Below are 24,786 nucleotides of genomic sequence, written 5' to 3' on the forward strand. Positions count from 1 at the left end.
AGTACAGTTATGCAAAATGAGGAATAAGTTTTGGTTAATTGATCTCCAAAACTTTTCCTTCTAGGCATACTGTAACAGAAGCTATTAAAGGTAATAAAGTTAACCACACCCGGCCTGTTGAGAAAGAACAAAGTACAGTTTTAAAGATCTACCTGAATACTATTTTAACTATTAAAAAAAAAAAAAAAAAAAAAAAAAAACCACAAGCCTTCACCTCACAATTAATCCTGGGTGATTCTGCTAAGCATTCAGCTTTTCTCTCTCAAAAGCCTTTTTTTAGATTTAATTTTTTGAGTTATGCTCACACCTATGGGTTCACCCAACTCTTCCTTTACGTCAGGTAAGAACAGTCAAGTAATATCCTGTGTATGCTCCTTGAACTGTGAACCTCAGGAAGACAGATACATACATTCCAGGAAAGGGAACAACCTACCACATCTCTGAGGGTCAATAAGGAATTATAAAAAACTGAATAGATGGGTGCAGAAATTCAGGGGATAACTGAATGACTGAAAAAGCCTTCTGTTGCTTGCCAGAGCCACAAAAGCAAAGGGAGAAAAACAGGTTCCACAATAAGCTTGAGACAAATCATACTAGAAGGAGATAACTGATAAGCAAACCTCCAGACACCTTTGTACTGATTCTTTTTCCCTCCAACTAGTGCACCAAAAAGTAAGGAAAAAAGTTAACAATACCACAAAGAAGCCATTAAAGCAATGTACAACAATCTTATAGAGCAATCTGGAATACTCTGTGAAGAAAAAATAATTTTCAAGTGGAACTGTAAGTATATCTTGGAACATTTCAGTTTCTTTAATTTTGTTTCAATTACAGGAATACTTCATAATTATATAAATAATATAAATACAAATAATACTTCTGACAGCATGCTGAGTGGATTATGTATTTCTGGTTTGACATCTCTGCTCACGGGTAATATTAAACACTTATTTTTAAATCAACTTCACAGCACAGCTCTGGTTTTACTGTGTGGTTTGTCTGTAGTTTACAATATTTGTTTGGCTGAACTGTGGTCACACAACTTGCAAATGCTCTGTAGTACTGCATTTTATTTAAAAGGTATGCTCTGTCTCACCCCTCCAAAATGTATGGTATATTCTAAGCCTGTGGTCCTGCCCTGAACCATCCTGTATCTGTCATCCCATTGGCCCAAATCTGATTCCGCGCTTCAATCTCCCTCTTAAGCTGTGCTAGTGAGACCAGGCTCTCTCGTAGCCTTTTCCCCTCTCTTAGCCCCTTTTTCTCCCCTCTTGTCCCTCCCCTAGGCCCTTTCCCTCTCCCCCTCCCTTCCCCTTTCCTCTTCTCCCTCAGTAGCCATGCTGTTCCCGGGGATGGGACCCCCAATAAACCCTCATCAATCAGCACCCTCAAAAGCCATGTGGAGTCTCCTTGCCTGCCTGCTGCTGCCAGCGAACTGACTGTCTAGGGGGCTCCCCAGGGACTCCCCCTAGACAGTGCGCCCCCCCCAAAACGAACAACAATAAATGGCACCCAATGTTCAGCAAGAGGACCGACAGCCCTGAGACAAAAATGGACCGTGCCAGCACACACAACATTGCTCTATGTGAATTTCAGTTTATGTGAATTCAAAGTTCAGTGGCAAACTTGAATAATTCCCTATACAAAAGCTTGTTCTAGAACAAGAAATCTTTGCCATGCTTTAGCCAAATCCATTTCCATGTGGAATAAATTCTAAATACCTCCAGAAGCAGACAAATCTAGAAAAAATAATTCTCACATTCATACAGATGAAGGGTCAGCTCCTTATACATGACTTGCGTGTACTGCATTTAATTCTCACCTTAAAAACTTAATGTTTTGCTAAACCATCTGAGATATCCTGTAGCAACTTTTACCAAAATTATTAGCAAATAAAATCCTCAAGGAGGCTTTAAAAACTACTATACATTTAGCAAGGAAAAGGAAAAGCTTACTGTTAAATATTTGATAGTTTTAATGAATGTTAACCATAAACTCATATTTTGCTATTGTGAATCTCAGTATTCACTAGCAAAATGTATTTCTATTGAAAAATAGTACCTGAAATCTTTTACTTTAACATGTTCTTCATCTTCACTCCTAGAAAAAACAAGATACAGAGTTTTGCATTACATATTTAATACTAGGCACTTCTTTCCTCCCACAAATTCCAGAAGATAGAAAATGCTACAGATTTACTGTGGCTCCAGCAAAAGCAAACCCACAAAATTTCTGAACCATAACTGACCTAGCAAGTGATGCATAACAGAAAGAGACGAGAGCACAACTGGCAATATTCACAGTTGTGTGAACATATTAAAGGGATAATTCCTAATTATGGGGCTTTTTTTATTCTGGAGACAACAACTTTACTGGAATACTCAAATAACTTAAGACTAGACTTGATTTTATTTTTTTGTTTCAAGTTTTATAAGAGAAATGATCTATTTATGTTTTTACTTCTCGTATCTTATTGTCAAGTTATAAAATAAGCAATCCTAAATTATATTTAAAAAAAAAAATCTCAACTATTTCCCATATCCTACAGCAATGACTTGGAAGTCATAAAGTAATAAAATTGTAAATGAAACACAGTCCTAAGTGTCTGCAGCACAATAAACACACTGCAACAGGAAACAATAAAGGATGATTCAAATAAGGGCAAGGAGCTTCTCTTTCCCTGTGACCACTGCACTGTTCCTCACTCTTTGTGAAGAATCCATGGCCTTGGTACCATGAGGATCAAGAGGACAGGCCAAGCAGGCAGCAGGTGTCCCCCATGAGGAGGCAGAAGCAGGAGGACCTTGGGAGATTTCAGTGAAGGTGCCAAAAGCTGCTGCCACCTGTAACTGAGCACTGAAGCCAGTGAGGATCCAGAAGCCAAATTAACAATGCATAATCTGGGATTTCACTAGAACCCAGCAACCTTCTAGACAGTCTGATAAACCCAAACACAGGAGGAGATTTGGCTCACAATACCCCAAGACTTTCATTCACTGAAATTGTTTCAGATTTAGACGACTTGGCAATAACTAATATTTTCCTTCCATTTTAAAATAAACTTACCAGAAATATCCATATACTGTGAATTCCAGCATAATTTACATTCTCTGACTATAAGAGAAGCGGTAAGGAGGAGCCAGGCCAGCTGCAATGCAGCATGTGCCCTATTAACTTTCCTTCTCCCTCAGGAGCTCCACTTGGGGAAAAAATTAGCACAAATTTGCTGCTCAAGCAATCAGTCCCAGCCTCCAATGGATTTTATAGCCTCTGTCCTAACAGCTGTGGTGTTGCTGATATGAATAGCTAAATTAAAACCACCTTGACTACATGAACAGAAGGTGAAATTCCACTTTGTGGCTATAATGTGGGTATATTTAATTGGTACTATAAAGGACAGAATTGGTATCAATCAGTAAAAATAAAGAAAACCAGCTTTTCTCTACTTTCTCAATTGATTTATAAAATATACTTCCCCATTTCTTCTGAAATGGAAGCAAATGTTTTAAAGGCAGAAAAGGAGGTTTTTTAGTTACACTTTCCATCATGAGCACCATGGAAAAAATCCACGAACAAACAACCAATTTAACCCCAAAGAAAGATTTTTACACTATCCTTTAAGCTATGTACCAAAGAGTAACTTTGGTACCAAAGACTTCCCTGCAGAAAGGACCTGGAGGTGCTGGCTGACAGCAGGCCCAGTTCAAGGCAGTCAGAGGGCAAAGCACATCCTGGCCTCATCAAACACCAGATGGGCAAAGAGATGATTGTCCTGCTCTCCTCAGCACTGGTGTGCCTTCACCTTGAATATTGTGTGCACTTCTGGGCCCAAAAATGTGAGAAGGTGTTTGGTGAAGGCGGGAAGGTCCCTGAAGGAATTTAGAGAAAGGCAGCAAAGCTGATGAAAGGGATAGAACGAATGTCCTCTGGGGAGTGGCCAAGGACTCCTGGTTTGTCTACTTTGGAGAAAAGGAGGCTGAGGCCTTGCTCTTGCCTGCTCATTGCTCTCTGCAGGTTCCTGAGGAGGGGAAGTGCACAGAGAGGTGCTGAGCTCTTCTCTCAGGTATCCAAGGATAGGACACAAGGGAATGGTTTAAGAGCTGTGCAGCGGAGGTCTAGACTGGACATTAGGAAGCATTTCTGTACCAAGAAGGTGGGGAAACACTGGAACAGGCTACGTGGAGGGGTGGTCAATGCCCCAGGCCTGTCAGTGTTGAAAAGGCATTTGGACAATGTCCTTTACAATGTGCTTTAACCTTTGGTCAGCCCTGAAGTGCTCAGGCTGTTGGAGCGGATGATCATTGTAGGTCCCTTCCAAGTGAAACAATCTATTCTATAAAAACAATGCATGTCTACTTAAAAACAAATATTACCCAAGTAAGGTATTCAGATACAGAAAAAGAAAATGCAACAAAGTAACCACGTAATTAACAACCCTCCTGGCACATATATTCCACAAAGGGTTTGCTTATGCTGCATAGCCACCTTGTAAGAGGATTATTTTAACAGTTACTATAACTGTAATTTTACAAGTACCTTAAAAGATTAAAACAACCAACAAAAATGTTTACATTCACCAGTCCTGGAAGAATATGAGAATATTTCCTTCACCTCTCTAAGTCTTCTTATTGAACTGGAACTTTCCACTCCTTCCCATTCTAAACTTCAATACTAACAAATTCGGTAACAGCATAATCTTAGAAAGATTATCAGGAACCCTTAACATTGAATGGACCTGTCCATCCTGTTCCTTAACTAAATGTTTATCACCTTGTGCTGTACACAGACCTGCCCTGGGATGAAACACTCCTCAAGGAACCCCACAGCTCATCTAGGCAAATAGCAAAGTGTGACAAGTTCACAGAACTCAAAACAGAAATGAATTCATTAATAAAAAGTACCTTTTCTGAGGACCACCATCAACTTCAACTGTATCCCTGCAGAAACAGATCACAAAGTAAGTAAAATGGAGTTTGAAGAACAACAAGATGACTTAATAGATTCAAAAAACCAAAGTCACAGCAAAATTTTAATAGTAACTCCACTTGATTGGTTATTTTCAGCAAGACCATTAGTTCTAGAATGTAATTACTACTTCTTATTAGCCAGTACTTTTTCAATTAATTTTTCAACTTGGACAATAATTTTTTTTATCAGAGAGATCCAAATTTCAGGGAAACATTATTGAGAAACCAACACTTTTACAGAACAGGTAAAAATCAAAAAGTGACACTGAAAAAGAATGGAGACTATTTTTTTCCCCCAGAAACCAACATTGCTGGAGTTTTCAGTTATCCACATGATACACTTGAATCTCCAAGCTGGCAATTACATCAACACCCACAGTACAACTACTGCAGATCAATGGACTACATATGGGAGAAGCAGTGATTACAAAGAGCTTTAATAATCACAAATACATGTAAATCTCCTATTCCCCACCTTTTTAAACATGGATATTCTGCACTAGTTTAGAGATAGTTGTAGTGCACTACACCTGCACCTTGTGTCCCTTACTTCTGCCTGATTTACACAACTTTGAACACATCACTTTTTTGGTTAACTGGCATCTGTTTGGCAGTTATAGAACAGGACAAAACAGTTGACAGTGTCACCTCAGCAGTCAGGTATGACCCACTTGAAAAGAATGAGGACTACAAGAGGACAGTCCCCATTCTTAGGTCACAGATCTGTCTCCACGTTTAAGGAAATGGCTGCTCTGGTCACTGAAGCAGCAGTTCTAGATGAAACAATTCAGCCAGTAATCTTGTCTCATGCTTGAAGGTAAAATTCTAGTATGTGCCTGGGAAACTTCAAACAACTTAAGAACTTGCTTTTACTAGTAGGCATAGAAGAAGGAAAAAAACCCTAAAAATTAGGATTGAAATTTCAGCATTAGACACACATTATCCAGACACTTCAGGCCAGGAAATGGTATTACAGAATCTTCCATGTATCCCTTGGATTTAAGGATTATTTTTTCTATTTTTAAAATTGCGGACTGTCAAAGAACACATTTGGAAGACATTGTAAACGTAATGGTAAAGGACAAAGGAAAGAGGATTAGAAAGGAGGGAGGAGGAGGAAAAGGAGAGACAGTGACCATGTTGCATAAACAACAGACGAATGTCTCAGATTTAGGTTGAGACACAGAGATCTGATTCACTTACTGGTTATCAGAATCACTTCCTTTGCGTTTCCTTGGAATGTCAGGCACGGCAGCATTGAAGGAAGTGGTGGTGGCAGCCTTAGTGACCGGATTCATGAGGCTGGGCCCTCCACAGGCCACGCATGGGCTCCCATCCACAGAGAACTTATCTGGCAGTGAGAATAAAGGCTCAGTGTCCAGCAAGAGCTGCATCACTCTGCATCCATTCTCATCCTCACTGGGACAAAAAGTTGTCTGTGTGTGGTTTCTGTGTCTCTGACACAAAAAACCAAGGTTGCAGTGCTACAAGCCAAGACCAGCAAAGAGTGCACCACCTTCCCACAGTGCTGCAATGATCTCACCAACCCAATCAACACACCAAGGCAATACAGAACAACTCTCCCTTCACGCAACCTTTGCACTTAAATCCCCCTCCACCTCAGACATCCTGCTACAAAATCACCAGCTGTGCCATTTTTCAGCAGATCCAAATACTGTGGCTCAAACTAAATGAAAATTAAAAATATATTTTGAACTGTTTTTTAATCAAGTGGGATATCTAAAAAATAGAAATCTGCTATAATCATGTTCCTGACACAAAATCCACAACTACACAGAACATCTGCCATAGAAGTTGGAAAAGTCTCAAGAGCTTGTCAAGTTTCCTTCACAATTCTCCTCTTAAGGAAAACTGTTGTTTCTGGGAAGGACAGAAGAGAAGTCACAAGCTAAAGCAATCCTAGCAACCTACTGGGAAAGGAGAACAGTCTCAAGGAACATGAGCATTACACTGTTTTTCTGTCTCAATGCAGCTATCACAAAGAATCACCCAGTTGATGTTTAGGCAATGAGCCAGAATTAAGTCTGTTTCAGCAAATGAAGGAACTCCTTTATGCTTCATGTGCCAGTGAGGACACATGAGGGATGAAGAGATGTCATTTAAGGAAGTGAGCAAAAACCAAGAGGAGTACTTTGAAAATCCAGCAAGAAGAAAATCTGGACAATTTCTTGTGAGCCTTCTCTCTTTTTTTGGCATCTGTGCTATTTGCAAAAATGTAGAAATGTGCAAAAACAATGATACAAAGGATATTTTTCCCCCTCTTAGATGCAAACACATCTCACACCAGAAAAATTACCTTATAGGTTTTCATTTGGTGTTGGAATACAGCTCTGGAGAGCTAAATTAAAATAGGCTAATACTCCAACAACAGCTTGCCTGGTCTTCCACTAATCCTCTATCAACCCAGACAACACAAAGTCAGCCCCTGTTTTATTTTAGAAAGCTCTTCAACTCATTAAGTCACACAGAAAGTTTCAAAAAAAGAGGTGGAAACAAAGAATCAACAAATACTTGACAAATAAGTGACAACCTTTGGACATCTGTGAGAGCAAGAAAATCTAGTTATTTCAAATACACATCACATTCAAATTAGGGATATTAAAAATATGTTAAAAGAAATTACATGATAAATACTTTAAGTATTTATATAAGACAGTGGTAGATGTCTGAAATATTTTTATGATGAGTCTCCCTAAAAGTCTCATTTTATATTTCTGTTATTAACACAATTCCAAAACAAACAAAAAATGCTGACAGATCCAAAGGAACTGTTTATTTAAAAGGAGCAGTTTCAATTTGCCCAGGTCACAGCATCCTATAATTCCTGATTGAACTACTAAAGTATAATTGTCCCCGTCTCTCTGCGTGCCTCCCAGCGAACCCCGGCCAGCCCCGGGTCGGCAAACAATAATCAGTCTTGATGAATATTCATAAAAGAGTACTTACTAAACAGCAACCTGCATGGTTGCAAGACAAGAATGCCTTCAGCACAACAGATCCTTTCGTCCTGGATCAAAGCAGGACAGCACAGACCCACTGACCTAAATATTGCTCTGCACACAGATGGCCAGCCTGCTTTCCAAACACTTCCCCTTAAAGGAACAAAATCCAAGGCCTCTTTTACAGGTTTTCCAATTTATCTTCAATACTATTAAACAACTAGTTTTTTTTCCTCACACCCAAGCAACAATTTCTGAATACTCCACTTATCTCTTCTACCTTTACTAACAACACCCATTTTGTTATTCTTAAGTGAGAAAACAAAATATGTTCAGATTACCAGTAACAGTAACCTATTAAGAACTTTTACACTACAATTATTAAGTGATAAATTGAATCCTTAACATTGTCCCTGGGACAAACTAAATGCCAGTACGATGGGTGGCTGATCTTGGACAAAAAAGTAAGGTTAAGAATTTGTACTGATCCCTGACATGCTCAGCATGCAGCTTCCCAGTAAGTGTATGGGAAATGAAAAAAATGTTAGTTCAACACTCATTTTAGTGTATTTCATAGCTGGACAAACAAAATATTTAAGGGATGATTATCAATACATATTTCTCATAACAAGAGCATCTCCTATTCTTGTGGTTTTTCTACATGGAAAAGAAATAATAATTAGAGTCCCCAAGAGGTTGTAAAGAAGGGAACAACTGCCAAGGAGCTGCACAAAACTGCAGTTTGGGGGGAGATACAAAGACAAACAAAATCAGCCATATTCCTGTGTCAGCAAAGTTTCTGTGTCAATCCCATGCAATGCATTGAGAAACAAGGCTTGGGAGACTCCACATTTTTACAATTGCTGACAATAATATTTTCTAATCCCATGCCACATTCCTGAGTTGTTTTCACAACCAACAGTTTTAAGGTTTTCAATTCCTAAGCAAACACAGGCTTTTGAAAAGCTTTATGGCCAAACTCCACCAGCCATTAAAAGGGAGATTCATCTGAACCAATAATGATGTCCACATCTGAAGTAACCATTCTGGTCCCTCTTGGAGGGAGGAAGACATTTCTAGGGTGATTCATCTCTCCCCAGAATAGATTCCTACATTTGGCTAGATGAAATAAAACAGTTCTAGGGTGATTCATCTCAATCTAAAATAGATTCCTCCAGTTGGTTAGATGAGATACAGCCCAAGAGTGCCTATCTCTAATCAGTAATTACACAGGGACCAAAGGAACTTCCTCAGACTTGGACATCTAAAGGCAAGTGAGATGAAACCCACTCCAAGTACAGAAATATCACACAATTCTTAAAACATAAGAGCCACAGACAACACCTGTTTGCATCACATGCAACAAGTTCAAGCCCAAGACAGGCTTTCCAAATTATTGCCCTAATTATGCACTGCCTCAAGACCACTGGCCCCTAGCAGGGTTAGCTTTTCTGTCTAGGTTTGCAGGATACATATTAGCACTCCAAAAATCAGCAGGAAGATACAAATCATGTAGTATTAATAAATGAATAAATTAATTAAAAGAGCTGTCAGTCAGCCCTTATTTATTAGCCAGTTTAAAAAAGAACATCCAAATTCAGCTACCAAGATATTACAGTAAAATGGGCTTGAAATAAAATATCATTAAAGAAGTACATTTATAAAGCTTATGGTGACACTTTCCATAGTCTGGGAATAAGTGACACTTGGAGAAATGTAGCAGCTCTGCAGCTAACTAAATTAATAATGTGTTAACACTGGCACAACCTTTCCAAAAATAAGGAACTATTAATCCAGCTTCATATTTTGAAATAATTTCAAAGGAAAGAAGAGGCTGCTTTGAATTCAGATTTCTAAGATCACGGATACTACAGACTACTAAAATGTGTATTTTCCAAAGGTATGTATGTGGCATGCACAAAACCCTCCAGCAAGGAATCTGAGCTCTGTGAATTTTAAAGAACTCCAAAGTCTGGCAGAAGCGAGTGTGAAGTGGCACTTGAGGGTTGTGCAGCCCAACCAGAGCAGTTCCTTTTAGATTGTAAAGGTCTGTCACAATCAACATAGTTTTTTGGTGGGGTTTATTTTTGGGGTTTTTTTGTGTTTTTTGTTGGTTTGTTTGCTTGGTTTTTGTTTGTTTGTTTGGGTTTTTTTGTTTGTTTGTTTGGGGTTTTGGGGGATTTTTTTTTTTGTTTGTTTGGATTTAGTTTGGCTCTTTTTTTTTTTTTTTTTTTTTTTTTTGGTGGGGGGGAGGAAGGATTCTTTTTTTTTTTTTTTTTTTTTTTTTTTTTTTTTTTTAGATGGGAGACGAAGCAGCTCTGCTGTGAGGAAAGGTTAAAGGAATTGGGATTGTTCAGCCTGGAGAAGAGAAGGCTTTGGGGTGACCATCACAACTGGTAAGTTGTGATTCTTGACTGCTTCTCTTCCAGGTGATGAAAATGAGTAAAAATAGATGCAGAGAGTAATCAGTTACCTATTATTTGATTTAAATGTGTGTAATTCAGAGTGTTTTAATTTTTTCCTTTTTTCATTTTGTGAGATTAAACCAAATCCAATGTTCTTAACATAGAAGAGTTTATTCTCTGGATAGTGTTGTTCATAACATGCTTTCATTACTGAATTCTCTGTGTCTTGCTCCTGCATTACACATGCTTATAAAATCTGGGGAAAGAATAAGCTGCTTGAGTCCATACATTTCTACTATTTTCAGAACTTCATTCCAAAGATTGTTGTCCCAGCTTTCAATAAGAGGTACTGTAGGTGATGAGCTTGATGCCAGACTTGCTGTAAGTAAGTTTGAAAATGCTTTTCATGGCCTGTTTTAAAGGTCTAAAATAAATCAATTCAAATAATTTTTTAGTACAACTCTCAGCTATGTGTAGAAAATATGATTCTTTGTTGTATAGGTGTTCAGATGTGCAGGAGCTTAAGCTGATATCACAGCACATGTAACTTTCTTCCTCACACACTTCCATATGTGTGTAGGCTCTGTGTGTCACTGTCACGCTCTCTAATGAATACCTGCAGCAAGAATTCATTAAAATAAGCTTAAAATTTAGAAATTTAACTCCATAGTCAAAGAAAACCATGTACATGGTGTGGAGTTATTTGCCTCTGTCAGTGTGAAGCCATTGCCCCTTGTACTGTCACTCCAGGCCCTTGTCAAGAGTCTCTCTGCATCTTTCCTGTGGGTTCCCTTTGGCACTGGAAGGGCACAATTACTGACACAGAATGACACATTTACTTCACAGATTGCAAACAAAAAATATTTGGTGAAATCTATCAGTGTATTAAAATATAAAATAAGGCAGGAACCAGCTAATGAAAAGATCCTCCCCAAGGCCTGGAAAGGGTACCCTGCTTTCCCAGGCACTTTCATGTTCACACTAGGTAGAAAGCACTGATAGGAATCAGGAGTCTCATGTATCATAGCTCATTTCTGGGGAAAAAACCCAATAAACAAAAAACAAACCACAAATCCTCTCCAATAATATACTCCTAGAAGAATGGTGGATAGTTGTTTTCTTGTAAGTTTTAGAATCATGTGATAGCAAAATGCTGAGTCCTGTCAAGTCAGCTGCAGAACTTCCATGGTTTTAGCTGGCCCTGAAGTCCAAACAGGGAATTTTCAAAAGTTCACAATGATTCCCTTCCAAAATCATCCACCAAATTATTTCTTCTTACAATGAATGTGATTCTTGGATGTAAAATGTCCAGTTTAGAGTTTGTTTTTCATAATGTGCAAATGTACAAAAAATGTGTACACTCAAGTGAAAAAAAACACCCTAAAAACTATCAGCAGGTAAGTTTAGTGTGGCCGTATCCCACAAACAATTAAATACATTAAAGCACACATAACTCAAGAGGCATTTAGAAAACAACTACTAAACCTAGAAGAGTTGGTGCTAACTACACAGAGCTGAAGTGATGGCTCAGGAGGGATTGGACCATTTGTGTTTCCCCACACCCCGTGCAAAACGCTCCCTTCTGCTCGTTTCCAAGCAGGAACACGGGCATCAACTGGTCGTTTACAACCAGCCTTGATTTAGTATCAGGAACTTATGATTAAAACCATGGAAAAGATCAAATCTTGGTTGCCATACACGCGTGGGCACAAATACACACACAGAGAAAAGCCAGAATCAATATATTTAGTATACCTAAAATACTAAATTATGTTTACCTACCAAAAAAAAAAATCATAGTAGAGTTTTAGGAATGCAAGGCTACATGTGTACCAGAAACAGTGAACTACAAACTTAGTTTAAAAAACCCCAAAAAACAAAAAGCAAAACAAACAAACAAACAAAAACCCAAACAAACACAAATTTTTAGTGCACATCGCATCAATCAGTATGATGACACATCTGTCACAGCAATACAGCACAGTGACCATTACACAGGCGGATGCCAAGAGGACGGTGCCAGGCTCTTTTCACTGCTGCCCAGTGACAGGACAAGGAGCAATGGACAAACTAAACACAAGAAGTTCCACCTCAGCCTGAAGAAGAACTTCTGCACACTGAGGGTGGCAGAACCCTGGAACAGCTGCCCAGGGAGGGCCGGGAGTCTCCCTCCCCGGGGACATTCCGGACCCACCTGGACGCGCTCCTGTGTCACCTGCTCCAGGTGACCCTGCCTTGGCACGGGGGTGGACTGGACCATTTCCAGAGGTCTTTTCCAACCCCATTCCGTGATTCTGTTTCTGTGGGGGTGCTCCAGGTACCTCCACTGAACTCCACTGAGCGGGAGCAGCGAGCCAGGAGCGCCCAGCGGGAATTAGCCATGAACGCGAACGGCCCCGGAGCGGCACCGGGCACAGGACCGGCCCCGAGCGCCCTCAATGAGAGACGGCAGTGCCTGACGGGCCCCACAACAACACCCGCCCGTGCCACATCACCGAGGCGGGCGGCCAGACAGACAAGACAGACTCAAACAGGCAAACACACCCCACACACAGCACCCGCCATCGACCCCACGCACGGAGCAACGCGCGAGAGGGGCGAGGGAGACGGGGCGCCCACCGCCCACTCCTCCCCCACCCGCTCCCACCTTCCGTCGCCCGCCGCTCCTCGGCGCTCTCAGTGCTTCCCGCTCCTGCTTCGGCCATGGCGGGCGGCCCCGTGCCCCACTCCACAGCGCCCCCGGCACCGCCGACATGCAAGGGGTGAGCTGAGGTGAGCAGAGGAGGAGCCGCCGGCGCCGGGAAGGGACCGCAGGCTGCCCCGCCAGCCTCCCCTCAGCGGACCCGCCCCGCCAGCCGCCCCTCAGCGGACCCGCCCCCCCCCGCCATGCTCCCGCCCCGGCCCCGCGCCGCCTCTCGCGAGATATGCAGCGATGGTAGCGCCGCCGCGCTCCCCTCACGGTGGCCCTGCAGGTGGGGTTCGATCCCCGGCGTGCAACGACCCAAGAGTTTCAGTGACGAGTGCAGTAAAAGGCAATTACTCGAGAGACACACCGATGGCTTATTTCAGAGCTGCCCCAGCCTGGGTGCTCTGTGGTAATACCGCAAATAAAGCACTACCGCTGGACTTTTCATGCCATTATTTATACACGGAAATTCAGAGTAAGTTTCCAAGCACAGCAACTCTTTTAGGATTGTTTAGGATTTTCCATGTAAGTTTCCATGCAGCTGATTTCTATGCGTGTCTTCACCTGGGCAGGGTCTTTTTGACATACAGACGTGATTAACCTGGAGTATTTTGCCAAGTTAGCAATGTATACACAGACATACATCAACACTGATTTACTACAATCTTAAAACATGTTAGTTCTAGGATGTCCTTGAGTAAGGGATGCTGGCAGCTGCCTCTTCCAATGGTTAGATATCCATTTTTGCTGGTTAGGCTTGGAAATATACAAAGATCTTACATGAAAGAATATCCTGATTTAAGATAATCTTGACATATTCCTGATTTTGCAACAGTTGGGCTGGCACCCTGCCCATGCCCCCAGGCTGGGGAGGGCTGATGTTCCTTTCTCTGGGTGCTGTACAGAGGATGCTTCATCTGAAGAAGCGTCAGGATCCTGGAGTAGTTTTGGTTGGCAGAGGCCTCTGTGAGTGGTCAGAGAGCAGTCCCATCTATCAGTGAAAAGTAGCATAAAATAGGGATAACTTTCACAAGTGTACTGAAGAGTGTTAGCAGAGATGTAGCTGGTTTTGGGCAGTACCAGGAACACACTTCTGAAGTGAATCTGCCCATCACGGTGCTCTGGTTCACACCCTGGAGTGCTGGTGTTTGCGAGGAGTGTTCCTTGTGCACAAAGACCTCAAGGTGCATCTGTAAAAGATTAGTGTGTTCCAGCTATTCCCAGGCATTCCTTCCCTCCAGCAGATCCCACTAGAACCAGTCTATGAAATGAAATTAAACCTCTACAACACAAATGAACCTCAGCAGTGCCTCTTCCACGTGACAGAGCCCCTGTCACTGTCCTGCCCTGTGCTGGTGCAGCCTGTGCCCACTCAGTTCCACTTGCAGCTGTGATAGAAGAGGCTTTTGCTCGAGCATGCAAATCCTGACCTGTGCCATCTCCATGGGCTGTACAGGTGCTGCTTCTCTGTGTTGGGGCACCACAATATAAAAAACATCTAAAGCTCCCAGAGTATGTCCAAAGAAGGGTTATGGGGATGATGCTGAAGGGCCTGGAGCAGCTGAGGGCACTTGGTCTGTTCAGCTGGAGAAGAGCAGAGTGAGGTCAGAGCTCACAGCAGTTCTGCAGCCTCCTCATGAGGGGAAGAGGAGGGGCAGGCCCTGGTCTCTGCTCTGTGTGACCAGAGACAGGACCCGAGGGAATGGCTGGAGCTGTGTCAGGGTGTGTCAGCTGTTAGGGTGGATATCAGGAAAAGATTCTTCTCCCCAAGGGTGCTGGGGCACTGAACAGGCTCTCCAGGGAATGGTCACAGCCCCAAGGCTGCTCCAGGAGCATTTGGACAGCACTCTCAGGCACAGGATGGGATTGTTGGAGTGTCTATGCAGGGCCAAGAATTGGACTTCAGTGATCCTTCCAACTCAGGATACTCCGTGATGCTATGAACTCAGGCGTGAGGGAACTTCAAGTACACATGTTATTGCTCACCAGTGAGGCCAGAGCTGCAGAGTTGGTGACATGTGTGTGGAGGAAGCTCCTTCTGCAGGTGTTCTTCTCCCACTGTTCTGGGGGCTTTCTCCTGTCTGTTATTCCTGTGGAGCTGGCAAGAGTAGCTGTAATATTTTGCAAAGGATGTTTTGTTCTTTCATCATCAGTTCTAGTGGTCACTATCTAAGTTAAAGTTTATGTCTTTAGAGCTGCAGACAAGGAATCAGTTTTTTCAGATCTGGGGGCAGATTCTTAAGACAAAAACACCCTTTTCTAAAAGTAAGAAAATACGACTAAATACACATGAAAAGGCAGTTGGGATCAGTCTGTTCTTCCAAGTAAAAAGCAATAGGATGAGGGGGAACAGCCTCAATCTGTGCAAGGGAGGGTTTAGATTAAATATTAGGACAAAATTCTTCATTGAAGAATTGGAAAAGTCTGTCAGGAATGTGGTGGAGTCACCAACCCCAGAGGTATTTAAAACATGTGTGGATGTGGCACTAGGGGATGTATTTTAGTGGTGGATTTGGCAGTGCTGGGACTCGATTGAAATAAGTGGGCAGGAGATCTTTCTCCTTTTTAATGCCTTTATTAAAGAGATTCAGCTCAGGTGGCGAGAAATCAACGGGTCGCGCCCACGCTGCCGCTGCTCCCAGGAGTGGCACGAAGAGGAGAATGATGATGCAGCTCTGTCCGCTGGTCTGCAGGCAGAGCTGGGGACTGCGTCCTCACGGGAGATTCGCAGATTCCACCTTTTTGGTCCAACACTCCGGGTCCTCTCCCTAGTCAACATCCTTTCAGGTCAGGGTGAGAAGCAAAAAGGATCCAAGCAGGCACTGGACTACGCACCCACCCTTAGACATCACCTAGGTCCCCTAATTCTATGTTGGCTCGTTGTTTTTAGGGGTTTTCCTGGAAAACTGTAAGATTTGGAGCAATGCATTTCTCATCTGCATACTAGCTCTGATGCCACTCCCCTGCCCTGCTGCTGCAGGGTCCCAGTGTGGCTCCCTGGTAAGCACCAGGGTGACAATGGCTAAACACCAACCATTAACAGGTAATTGAAGAAGAACTCTTAACAATGAAGCTAACTTAATAGCAACTGGTCCAACCAGTTTTAACTCTGCAACCTTAAACAAAAATAGATAACTTTTATTCATAACAGTCCCCCTCTTTTTCTTTGATCAGGCTTAAGCTTAAGCTTGCATCAACTTACAATTTTTGGCTCATTAACGTATAATTTCCTATATCTTTTGTATTGATTATAAATTTCCTGAGCACTCTGGTAATCATATTTACTTAACTTCATTACTTTTTTTGGTTTCTTCAGGTTAATCTCTTTAGAGATCCTTAGGTTATTCTGTACAGCAGACGTCACTATTTTAATTAAACAGGGAAATAAGAACAAAGTAACAAGTGTACACACAGTGAAGGTGTCGTGGACTCTCCGCGTGTGGTGACACAAGGCTTGACTCCATTTCAGAAGGCTGATTTATTATGTTAAATATTATATTAAAATACTACATTAAAACTATACTAAAGAACAGAGATATCAGAAGACTCAACAAGAATAGAACAGAATAGAATAACAAAATGCTGTGACTGCTCACAGCCTTGGCACAGGTGGCTGTGATTGGTCATCAATGGAAAACAATCCACATGGACCAATCACAGATGCACCTGTTGCATTCCACAGCAGCAGATAGCAATTGTTTACATTTCTCTCCTGAGGCTCCTCAGCTTCTCAGGAGAGGAAAAATCCCAGCAAAGGATTTTTCATAATATCATGGCTACACCTCAGGTTGTACAGGATCTCAGAAGGAAAAGCTCCATTGAATTAAGCTGCTGCCACACTGGCCCTCTTTGCCTGTCAGACACATTCAGCTGCTCTTGCACTGCCCTGTGAAAATCCCCATAAAATACAAGTGAAAATCCCTCATCTCCTGTGAGAAAGCACAGCTGGGCTCTGCTCAGGGCATTTCAAACTACGTGGGGTAGTTGTGACCTCCCCTTGCAAAGGCAGCATCTCAGGAAAACCAAAAGTTTCTTTTCATGGACTCACCACACTCAGGACACCTTCCCCTAGATCAGGTTGCTCCAAGTCCCATCCAACCTGACCTTGAATATTTCCAAGGGTGACACAATCTCAGCTTCTCTGGAACCTGTTTTGCTCCTCCCAAATCTAAAATCACACCCAACTTAGCAGCCTCAGAGATAGATTTCTACTAAATAGCTGCATTTTTCTAGGAAAGAAATATGGCAAACCTTGCTTGCATCTAACTTTGCAAAATCAACACAAGCTCTTCAGAAAGGGCTGCCACCCACTTTTCTTATTTTTCCCCAGTTGGTGGAACATTTTCATTCTGTTGTTGTTTGGAGCAGTATTTTAATAGATCTGGCTGAGGCTGCTTAAAATAGCACAGCAAGATACTTGTGTGAGGGGTGGAAAACTGAGCTCTTGCACATCCAGTGTTTCTGTTGTTGGAAGTCTTAAATCCCACCTCTCTTGTGCGATGAAATAGGTGCTACTAATCCAATACCTAAAGTATCATGCATCGAGCTGACACTATTTTAAGACTTAAAAAAAAGGAGCCAATTTAAACAAATGTCTGCTCCTTTCCATTTTCTCTGTTGCACAGTTTATGACAGAAGACAGGAGAGAAAGATTGTTTTGGGAACAATGTTTTCAGGACTCGAAAAATAATATCAAACCTGCTCTTCCACACTCTCAGCTGTTACAGCCCCAAAAAGCACCGGCTGTCTTTGCTCACAGAGTCACAATTGGGGTGGGATTTCTTCCCCACCACAGGACAGCCAATTTTTTTTTTTTTTTTGTCCTGGAAATAACTACAGCACTTCTGGGTAGCAAGGCAAACATGTGCCTCTTCTAATGGCCCTTGAAACTGGACATGTGAAATGAGGTAGACAAAGCCAAAGGCCAGCTGAACCTGTGATCTCTGAATGGCTTTCTTTTGTATTGATTATAAATTTCCTGAGCACTCTGGTAATCATATTTACTTAACTTCATTACTTTTTTTGGTTTCTTCAGGTTAATCTCTTTAGAGATCCTTAGGTTATTCTGGTACAGCAGATGTCACTATTTTAATTAAACAGGGAAATAAGAACAAACTAACAAGTGTACACAGAGTGAAGGTTATAGTTTTCCAACTTTATTTGAAAGTCCATAGATTATGCCAACTGGAATCAAGTGCAGGAGTCCTTTCATGATTTCTTACATATACCAGTTTTCTTATTTCGTTTAAGATGTCTCTCATGACTGCTACAGTTAATTTGAAGAATAACAAAATGCTGTGACTGCTCACAGCCTTGGCACAGGTGGCTGTGATTGGTCATCAATGGAAAACAATCCACATGGACCAATCACAGATGCACCTGTTGCATTCCACAGCAGCAGAAATTTTACATTTACATTTCTCTCCTTGTTTACATTGTTTACATTTCTCTCCTGAGGCTCCTCAGCTTCTCAGGAGAGGGAAAATCCCAGCAAAGGATTTTTCATAATATCATGGCTACATGAAGGTTATAGTTTTCCAACTTTTTTTGAAAGTCCATAGATTATCCCAACTGGAATCAAGTGCAGGAGTCTTTTCATGATTTCTTGCATATGCCAGTTTTCTTATTTCGTTTAAGATGTCTCTCATGACTGCTACAGTTAATTTGATTTGATAAATTACTGTTTTGGTTTCCCTTCAGCCCCTAATGCTTCAAAAAACTTTCTACCAATTACCATACCTTCTGGTATTTTGTTGAGACAGGACTTACCTGCTCCTGTATCGACCAAAAATTCAAATTCCTCATTTTGGGGTCCCACTTCAAAGTTTACCAAGGGCTCCTCTAGGTGTTGCATCGGGTCCCCTAAAGTACAGAGCCCTTGACACCCCTAATCATCACCTCTAAGCATTCTCTCTAAGGCTTCTTGTTCTTTGGCTATTGCTTCATCAAGACTCAGCTTTCTGCAAAACCTTCTAATGCGCCCAGTCTGCGCACAGGAATAGCAACGCCTTTCACTTAAAGGGACTTGAGGCCTCTCCGTTCCTCTTGTCCCTGATTGTACTGGCCTATCCTTGCCTGCTCCTGGTGGTGGACTCCCCCACTCTTTTGTGGCCTTGGATTGTAGGAAAGAGTTGTTAGCTCCCACACTTTCTCTAGCTATAGAGACCATGATCCTAGCTTTGGCCATTGCTTTTTCTTCTTCTCGCCTTAAATACACTTTCAATGCTTCCCTCAATAACTCATTAATGTCTTTTTCTTGCCAATCTTCAATCTTTTCCAGTTTTCTCCGTATATCAGGCCAAGATTTAGCAACAAACTGGACTTTGTCCTGGTTTAGGGCAAGTTTGGGAGATAACCCCCAAAGGGGCTTCTCTACAAGAAGCAGATTCAATTGCCCCTCCCCCCGCAACCGGTTCGGGAGAAAATATCTCCTTGGAGAAAAAGTGGAAAGAAACCTGTTTTTTAAACAATAGAACCTAAACAATATTAAACAATAAAACTTCTCACTGCTCCAAAAAAAAAATGGCAAACTCAGAACAGTCCCCTCCCCAGATTGCAGCTCGGCTCACTCAGTCTCTGATCAGTCTCTCTGGTGCTGGAAATGCCGCGGCCCAGGCCCGGCCAAGGGGCCTCAGGTGGAGCTGCCGGTGCTCTGCTGGGTGGTCTGGGTCTATTCTAGAAAAAACTGAAAGTTCTGCTTTAGGCGATTAAGCCAAGTAGTAGGAGTTTCATCTTTCTCGTGTGCACCCTCGAATGCTAATTTTGTATTAGTTCCTTTGGGAACTGATTCACTAATCCCTTGAATTATCAGAGATCTGTACTCCATCATGGCTTTCCTCCCTCCCTCCTGATTAGGGTTCCAATTGGGATCCACTAGTGGCAATTTGTCTTCCCCTGATGGCACTTGGGGTCCTAGATGGTTATCTTTTTCCCAAATTCTTAAGCTAGCGGCTCTAAGCATTCAGAACTCTTCTGGGGAAAATAATATATTTAGAATAGAATTCATCTCCCCCCAAGTGTAGATATTTGGGCCTAAGAACTGATCCACTTGGTTAGCAATGCCCACAGGGTCTTCAACTAGATAAAGAATCACAAAGATGCCTTTACCTTAAAGGGAATATATTTTATTTAAGTACCGGTCTCCTCTGCCAAAATTCTAATTTCTCTGACCCTTTTTGTCGGGTCTTTGTTGAGACCTGCACCTCTCTTGCCATGACTCAACAAACAAACAAAATAAAAAAAAAAATCCTCGAGACCCTGGCCTCTGAGGTTGTCTGCCTGACCTCCTTTGTCAGGGCTTTGTTTGCCTGCAGGACTTTTAGACTTGTCCGAATCCTTCTCGGGACTTGTGAGTTTGCCTAACCTCTCTTGTCAGGACTTAAAACAAAAGTATTGCCTGATTTTCAGTTAGCCTGACCTTCCCCTGTCAGGACTTACGCTTCAGGGCTTGAAAAAAACTCGAGATAGGCTTCCTCTGCCAGACCTTGTGCCTGACCTCCGTTGTCAGGACTTAAAAACAAGACTGCGTGATTTTCTAAATGGTCTAACTTCCTTTGTTAGGACCTGTATCAGGGCTTTTGGGGTGCATGCCACTCACACCACTATTTCCTCCGCACGCCCGGGACAATGGCTAAACACCAACCATTAACAGGTAATTGAAGAAGAACTCTTAACAAGGAAGCTAACTTAACAGCAACTGGTCCAACCGGTTTTAACTCTGCAACCTTAAAAAAAATAGATAACTTTTTATTCATAACATCGATGAGACTCAAAGATCTCCAGGGTCTCTTCCAAGCAAAATGATTCTGTGATTCTAAGGGCTTGCAAAAGTACATCCTCACAAAACACTGTGAGCCAAATGCATTCCAACATCTATGAATTTTATGTAATGTGGTGGAAAATCAGCAACTCACCTAGTTAAGTGGAATTGAGGGGGGGTGGGGGGAAACAACCAGAACACAAGGATGTTTCCTTCATAGCTTTCAGAGATGTAGGCAGAATTCACTTGTCTAAACTCCAAACTATAATCTTGAGGATGGTTCCTCAGATGCAATCCTGAACTACATTAGTTACATCTTTTATAATTGGAAGCTCCTGGCACATTTCCCATCTGATGTGGAAGCTCCTTGTCTGTGTGGGAATGGGCAGCTCAGCATCTTGCCCATGGCCGAGCGCAAGGATTAGAGCATGTAGAAGGAGTGGGTGCATGGCTCTGACAGAGTATTCCAGGGAAGAGGCCAGAGAATCATGACTCCAAGCTGGGGATGCTGCTGAAGAAATCCCATGGTACTTCTGTGACAGTCTCAATGCACACTTCTTCATAGGGTGTTTTTTTCTCTTGGAAATCTGACTTTTCATTTTAGAGATTTATGTTCTATGTAATCTCAGTGTTACTACTGCAACTATATATATATATATATATATATATGTATATGTATGTATATCTCCATCATGATGTGTTCAGCTGGTCTTGCAGTTTGCATTGAACAGAAGGAATTACAAACCCTTTCTGCCCTAAATGAAATAAAAAACAGAAGGGAGAGCTAATAATCCATTAAAATGCTGTTGCTGTCTTTGAGAAAACTGCTAGCATTAACGCACAGTTATTTTATTCATATACCAGAACTGATACTGAGAATTTTTTAAGGATTTATTTATTCAAATAAATAAATTTATTTATATAAATAAATTTATTTATATAAATAAATTTATTTATATAAATAAATTTATTTATATAAATAAATTTATTTATATAAATAAATTTATTTATATAAATAAATTTATTTATATAAATAAATTTATTTATATAAATAAATTTATTTATATAAATAAATTTATTTATATAAATAAATTTATTTATTTAAATAAATAAATTTATTTATTTAAATGTCATCTATTGTCCTGCTAAAATACTGTCTTGCCCCAGTTTTGAAGCTGGGAGCTCCCTCCTCCATCCAGGTTTGCATCATCAGTAGACACCCAAATGCTAAGGGGATTTCAGAAGTGAGTCAGTCACACTGACTGAAAATGTTTCAGGGACTTGGGAACCACAGAAAACTGAAGATGGCTGTTGTTATAAAGCTCAAGGATTTAAACATTTAAATAGTTCCCTGAAATTGCTTTAACAACCTTAATAGCTAAACAGCTATTATACAAACTCTCTACACATGGGAACATTAATGAGGACATTTAAAATCTTTGGTTTTGGTTTTTTTTTTTTAACTGACTCACTAGAAACAGAACTGCTGTACCTGATTCACATTTTGTTTCATATTTTTTAGTCCAGTTGCAATTCACTGTGAAAGTTTTTGGCACTAGGTCAGAAAATCAGATCAGTCTCTTGGCAGTATTTCTGCCTGTCGTGTTCCTCCTCCATGGTCAGTGTCATGTCAGCCAGCACTTGGATAATTCCTACAAACATAAAGGACTGCCAGATCATTAACACAGATTTGATACACCATTTATTATACTCGTTTCTTATTCAAAGGTGATGATTGGGCTCTTCATGAACCTTTAATACATGACAGTAGCTGGTGTTTATAGCACAGTTTGCCTCCAGCCTTGGCAGAGCAGGATCCCAGTTTATGTAAGGCGCTGATTTTGAGTAGGCCACACTTGATATTTTTGCCCCATTTTAAGGCGAGCACTTTCTCTTGAGTAGCTTTCAGCAATAAAATAGGGAACAGAATGCTTTATGTAAGCCACAGATAGCCTCTTTTCTCCAAACAACTTACACAACAACGTGCTAAAGGGGTAAAAATAACAATCAAACCTCAGGGCGGTTAAATAATAGCCTGAGATTGAGCAGTTAAAGTGTCTGTATTATTCCTCCTTTTTTCCTCTGTGGTCACATCCAAAGTATAGCATGTCTCAGCTGCTTCCCAGGAGATGGGAGATGCTGTCCTAACGATGTAATTTGTGTATTTGCTGGGGCCAAGCTGACCCCACACACACCTCACTGATGAGACCTGAGAGAGGGAACACTGGGAGTCACTCTCCATATTAGGGTGACTTGTGTTACTTCTCACAAAAACACCCCTAGGTGACTGTTTGGGGCGAGCCAGAGAACTTTCTTCTGCTGAAACTTAAAGCAGGAAACTAAGTGACTCAGCTTTGTGAGTACAAACAGAGATTTTTCATAACCTTCTCTCCCAGAACACAAATGTTTATGCTTTCCCCTCAGACCATGGTCTTATATGGCTGAAAGTACAGAATCAAGTGTGGTTTTGTAGAGGACATATGAACAAGTTAGCTAGTTACAAGAATTAATATAAAAAAAATCTGTTTCAGTCTGTTATTTGTATTTTATTCTGCTTGAAGGCCACTGGGTTACTTTTAAGGGCACCACAAGCAATTTACTGACTTTGCTACAAATTCTGTGTCTATGTATTGGTAAAATCTGCTGTCACTTTAAAGCAATATTTCTTCCCCAAATCAGAGAGTCTTTAGCTTCAAAAATTATATCAATAGCATAATCATACTGTCGTTGACCAATAGTAAAAATAAGCTCTTTAAAATTATTTGTGCTCAATAATCAGTATGGAAGCCCCTCAAAGAAGCAAAAAACAGCACCCAAGGAAAAAAAAAAAAAAAAAAAAAGTTTCACTAGCAATGAACTGTGCTGTGGGGGCACAATACCAGGAGTATGGATTATGTTCTGCAGTATCCAGCTAGATTATGACAGGGATATACTCTGGCCTTGGACATCTGGAGCATCTGAATCCTACTTGCTCTCCTTCTCTAATCTCAGTATTGGAGCCAGCAGGATGACAATTTAGAGTGTGATTTTCTAACAAAATTAAAGGCAATCAAAAGGATTAACATTTTCCAAAGTGCCTGCTTAATTTTGGAGTCCAGTCTGGCAAGGTTTTTGCCTGCAAAATAATACACTTGCTTGAAAATCTCTTATCCCAAAGTCTCTCAATTTGATGGTGCCACTTCTGATTTAAAAACAAAATGAACTTCAGTTTTGAAATAGCCTTTTTGTTCTTGGCAGAAACTGGTAGTTTCTGAATGCCTAATGAGAGCCTAAAAGTGGCATTTAAATAAATTGTACATTTTGCAACATTTCCTCGAGGCATTAGTTTGATTTTGGTTATTAAAAACCAGGTACTATTGTCCTGTTTAACAGCAGAAGTGCTATGCGAGTTTCTCACCACTGTGTTTGAAGCCAAAACGCCTCCTCTCCACACACTGCTTTTCAACCAGCTGAGATGTATAAATAGTGAAATCTTTTCATCTCATTTGTAAGGCACACCAAAGCATGGCATCAGCAACCAGTTTGCTTTGAAGACCATCCTTGTTCCTGGTTTCTTTGGGCTTTAGATAGGGATCTTCTGCTGACATCAATGGGAGTTGGATGAGACCTCAAAGAAAGCCTGATGGACTGAAGATCTTGACGTGTGTGTCTAGATTGCCAGTGATTTCACCCTGTCCTGATCAAAAAAGTCACTGACATTCTTATCTGATCATGCAGTATTAAATAGAGACAGTGAAGTCAGAAGTACAACTGGGAAAATGAAGTGTCCAAAACTATTGCAGTTTTGCACTCCCAGAAAATCACTGCTCCCATTTTCCACCCGGTTTTGTGCATGGCCGCACATGCCCAGATGAGGTCAGGGGAATATCTTGGCATCTGCCTCCTGTTGGAGCTCCATCACCTCCATCTCCTGGCCAGTACAGACACACTGGGGGCAGATCCTGCACACAGCTTTGGAAGGAAGTAAGGAAGGAATGGTGTTACCTCCACATGTCTGTAACACTCTCTC

The 24,786-nt window shown here is 41.3% G+C and overlaps 1 protein-coding gene across 4 annotated transcripts in view; it reads right to left on the bottom strand.

The window, feature by feature from the left end:
* Positions 1-13,167, bottom strand: part of ARNTL2 (aryl hydrocarbon receptor nuclear translocator like 2) — a 31,304-nt gene extending 18,137 nt beyond the window's left edge. For all 4 annotated transcript variants that reach the window (XR_005952110.1, XR_005952111.1, XM_041397171.1 and 1 more), the window contains exons 1-4: positions 12,980-13,167; positions 6,171-6,318; positions 4,902-4,937; positions 2,062-2,100 (exon numbers count right to left, since the gene is read on the bottom strand). Coding sequence is in view for 2 of the 4 variants with exons in the window: in XM_041397171.1 (XP_041253105.1) it covers positions 2,062-2,100; positions 4,902-4,937; positions 6,171-6,318; positions 12,980-13,037 (281 nt within the window). In the remaining 2 variants the exon portion in view is untranslated. The remainder of the gene's footprint in view (positions 1-2,061; positions 2,101-4,901; positions 4,938-6,170; positions 6,319-12,979) is intronic.
* Between the last annotated feature and the right edge of the window lie 11,619 nt (positions 13,168-24,786).

The sequence above is a fragment of the Onychostruthus taczanowskii genome, unplaced genomic scaffold (assembly GCF_017590055.1).
Source record: "Onychostruthus taczanowskii isolate IOZ18803 unplaced genomic scaffold, ASM1759005v1 scaffold136, whole genome shotgun sequence".
NCBI lineage: Eukaryota > Metazoa > Chordata > Aves > Passeriformes > Passeridae > Onychostruthus > Onychostruthus taczanowskii.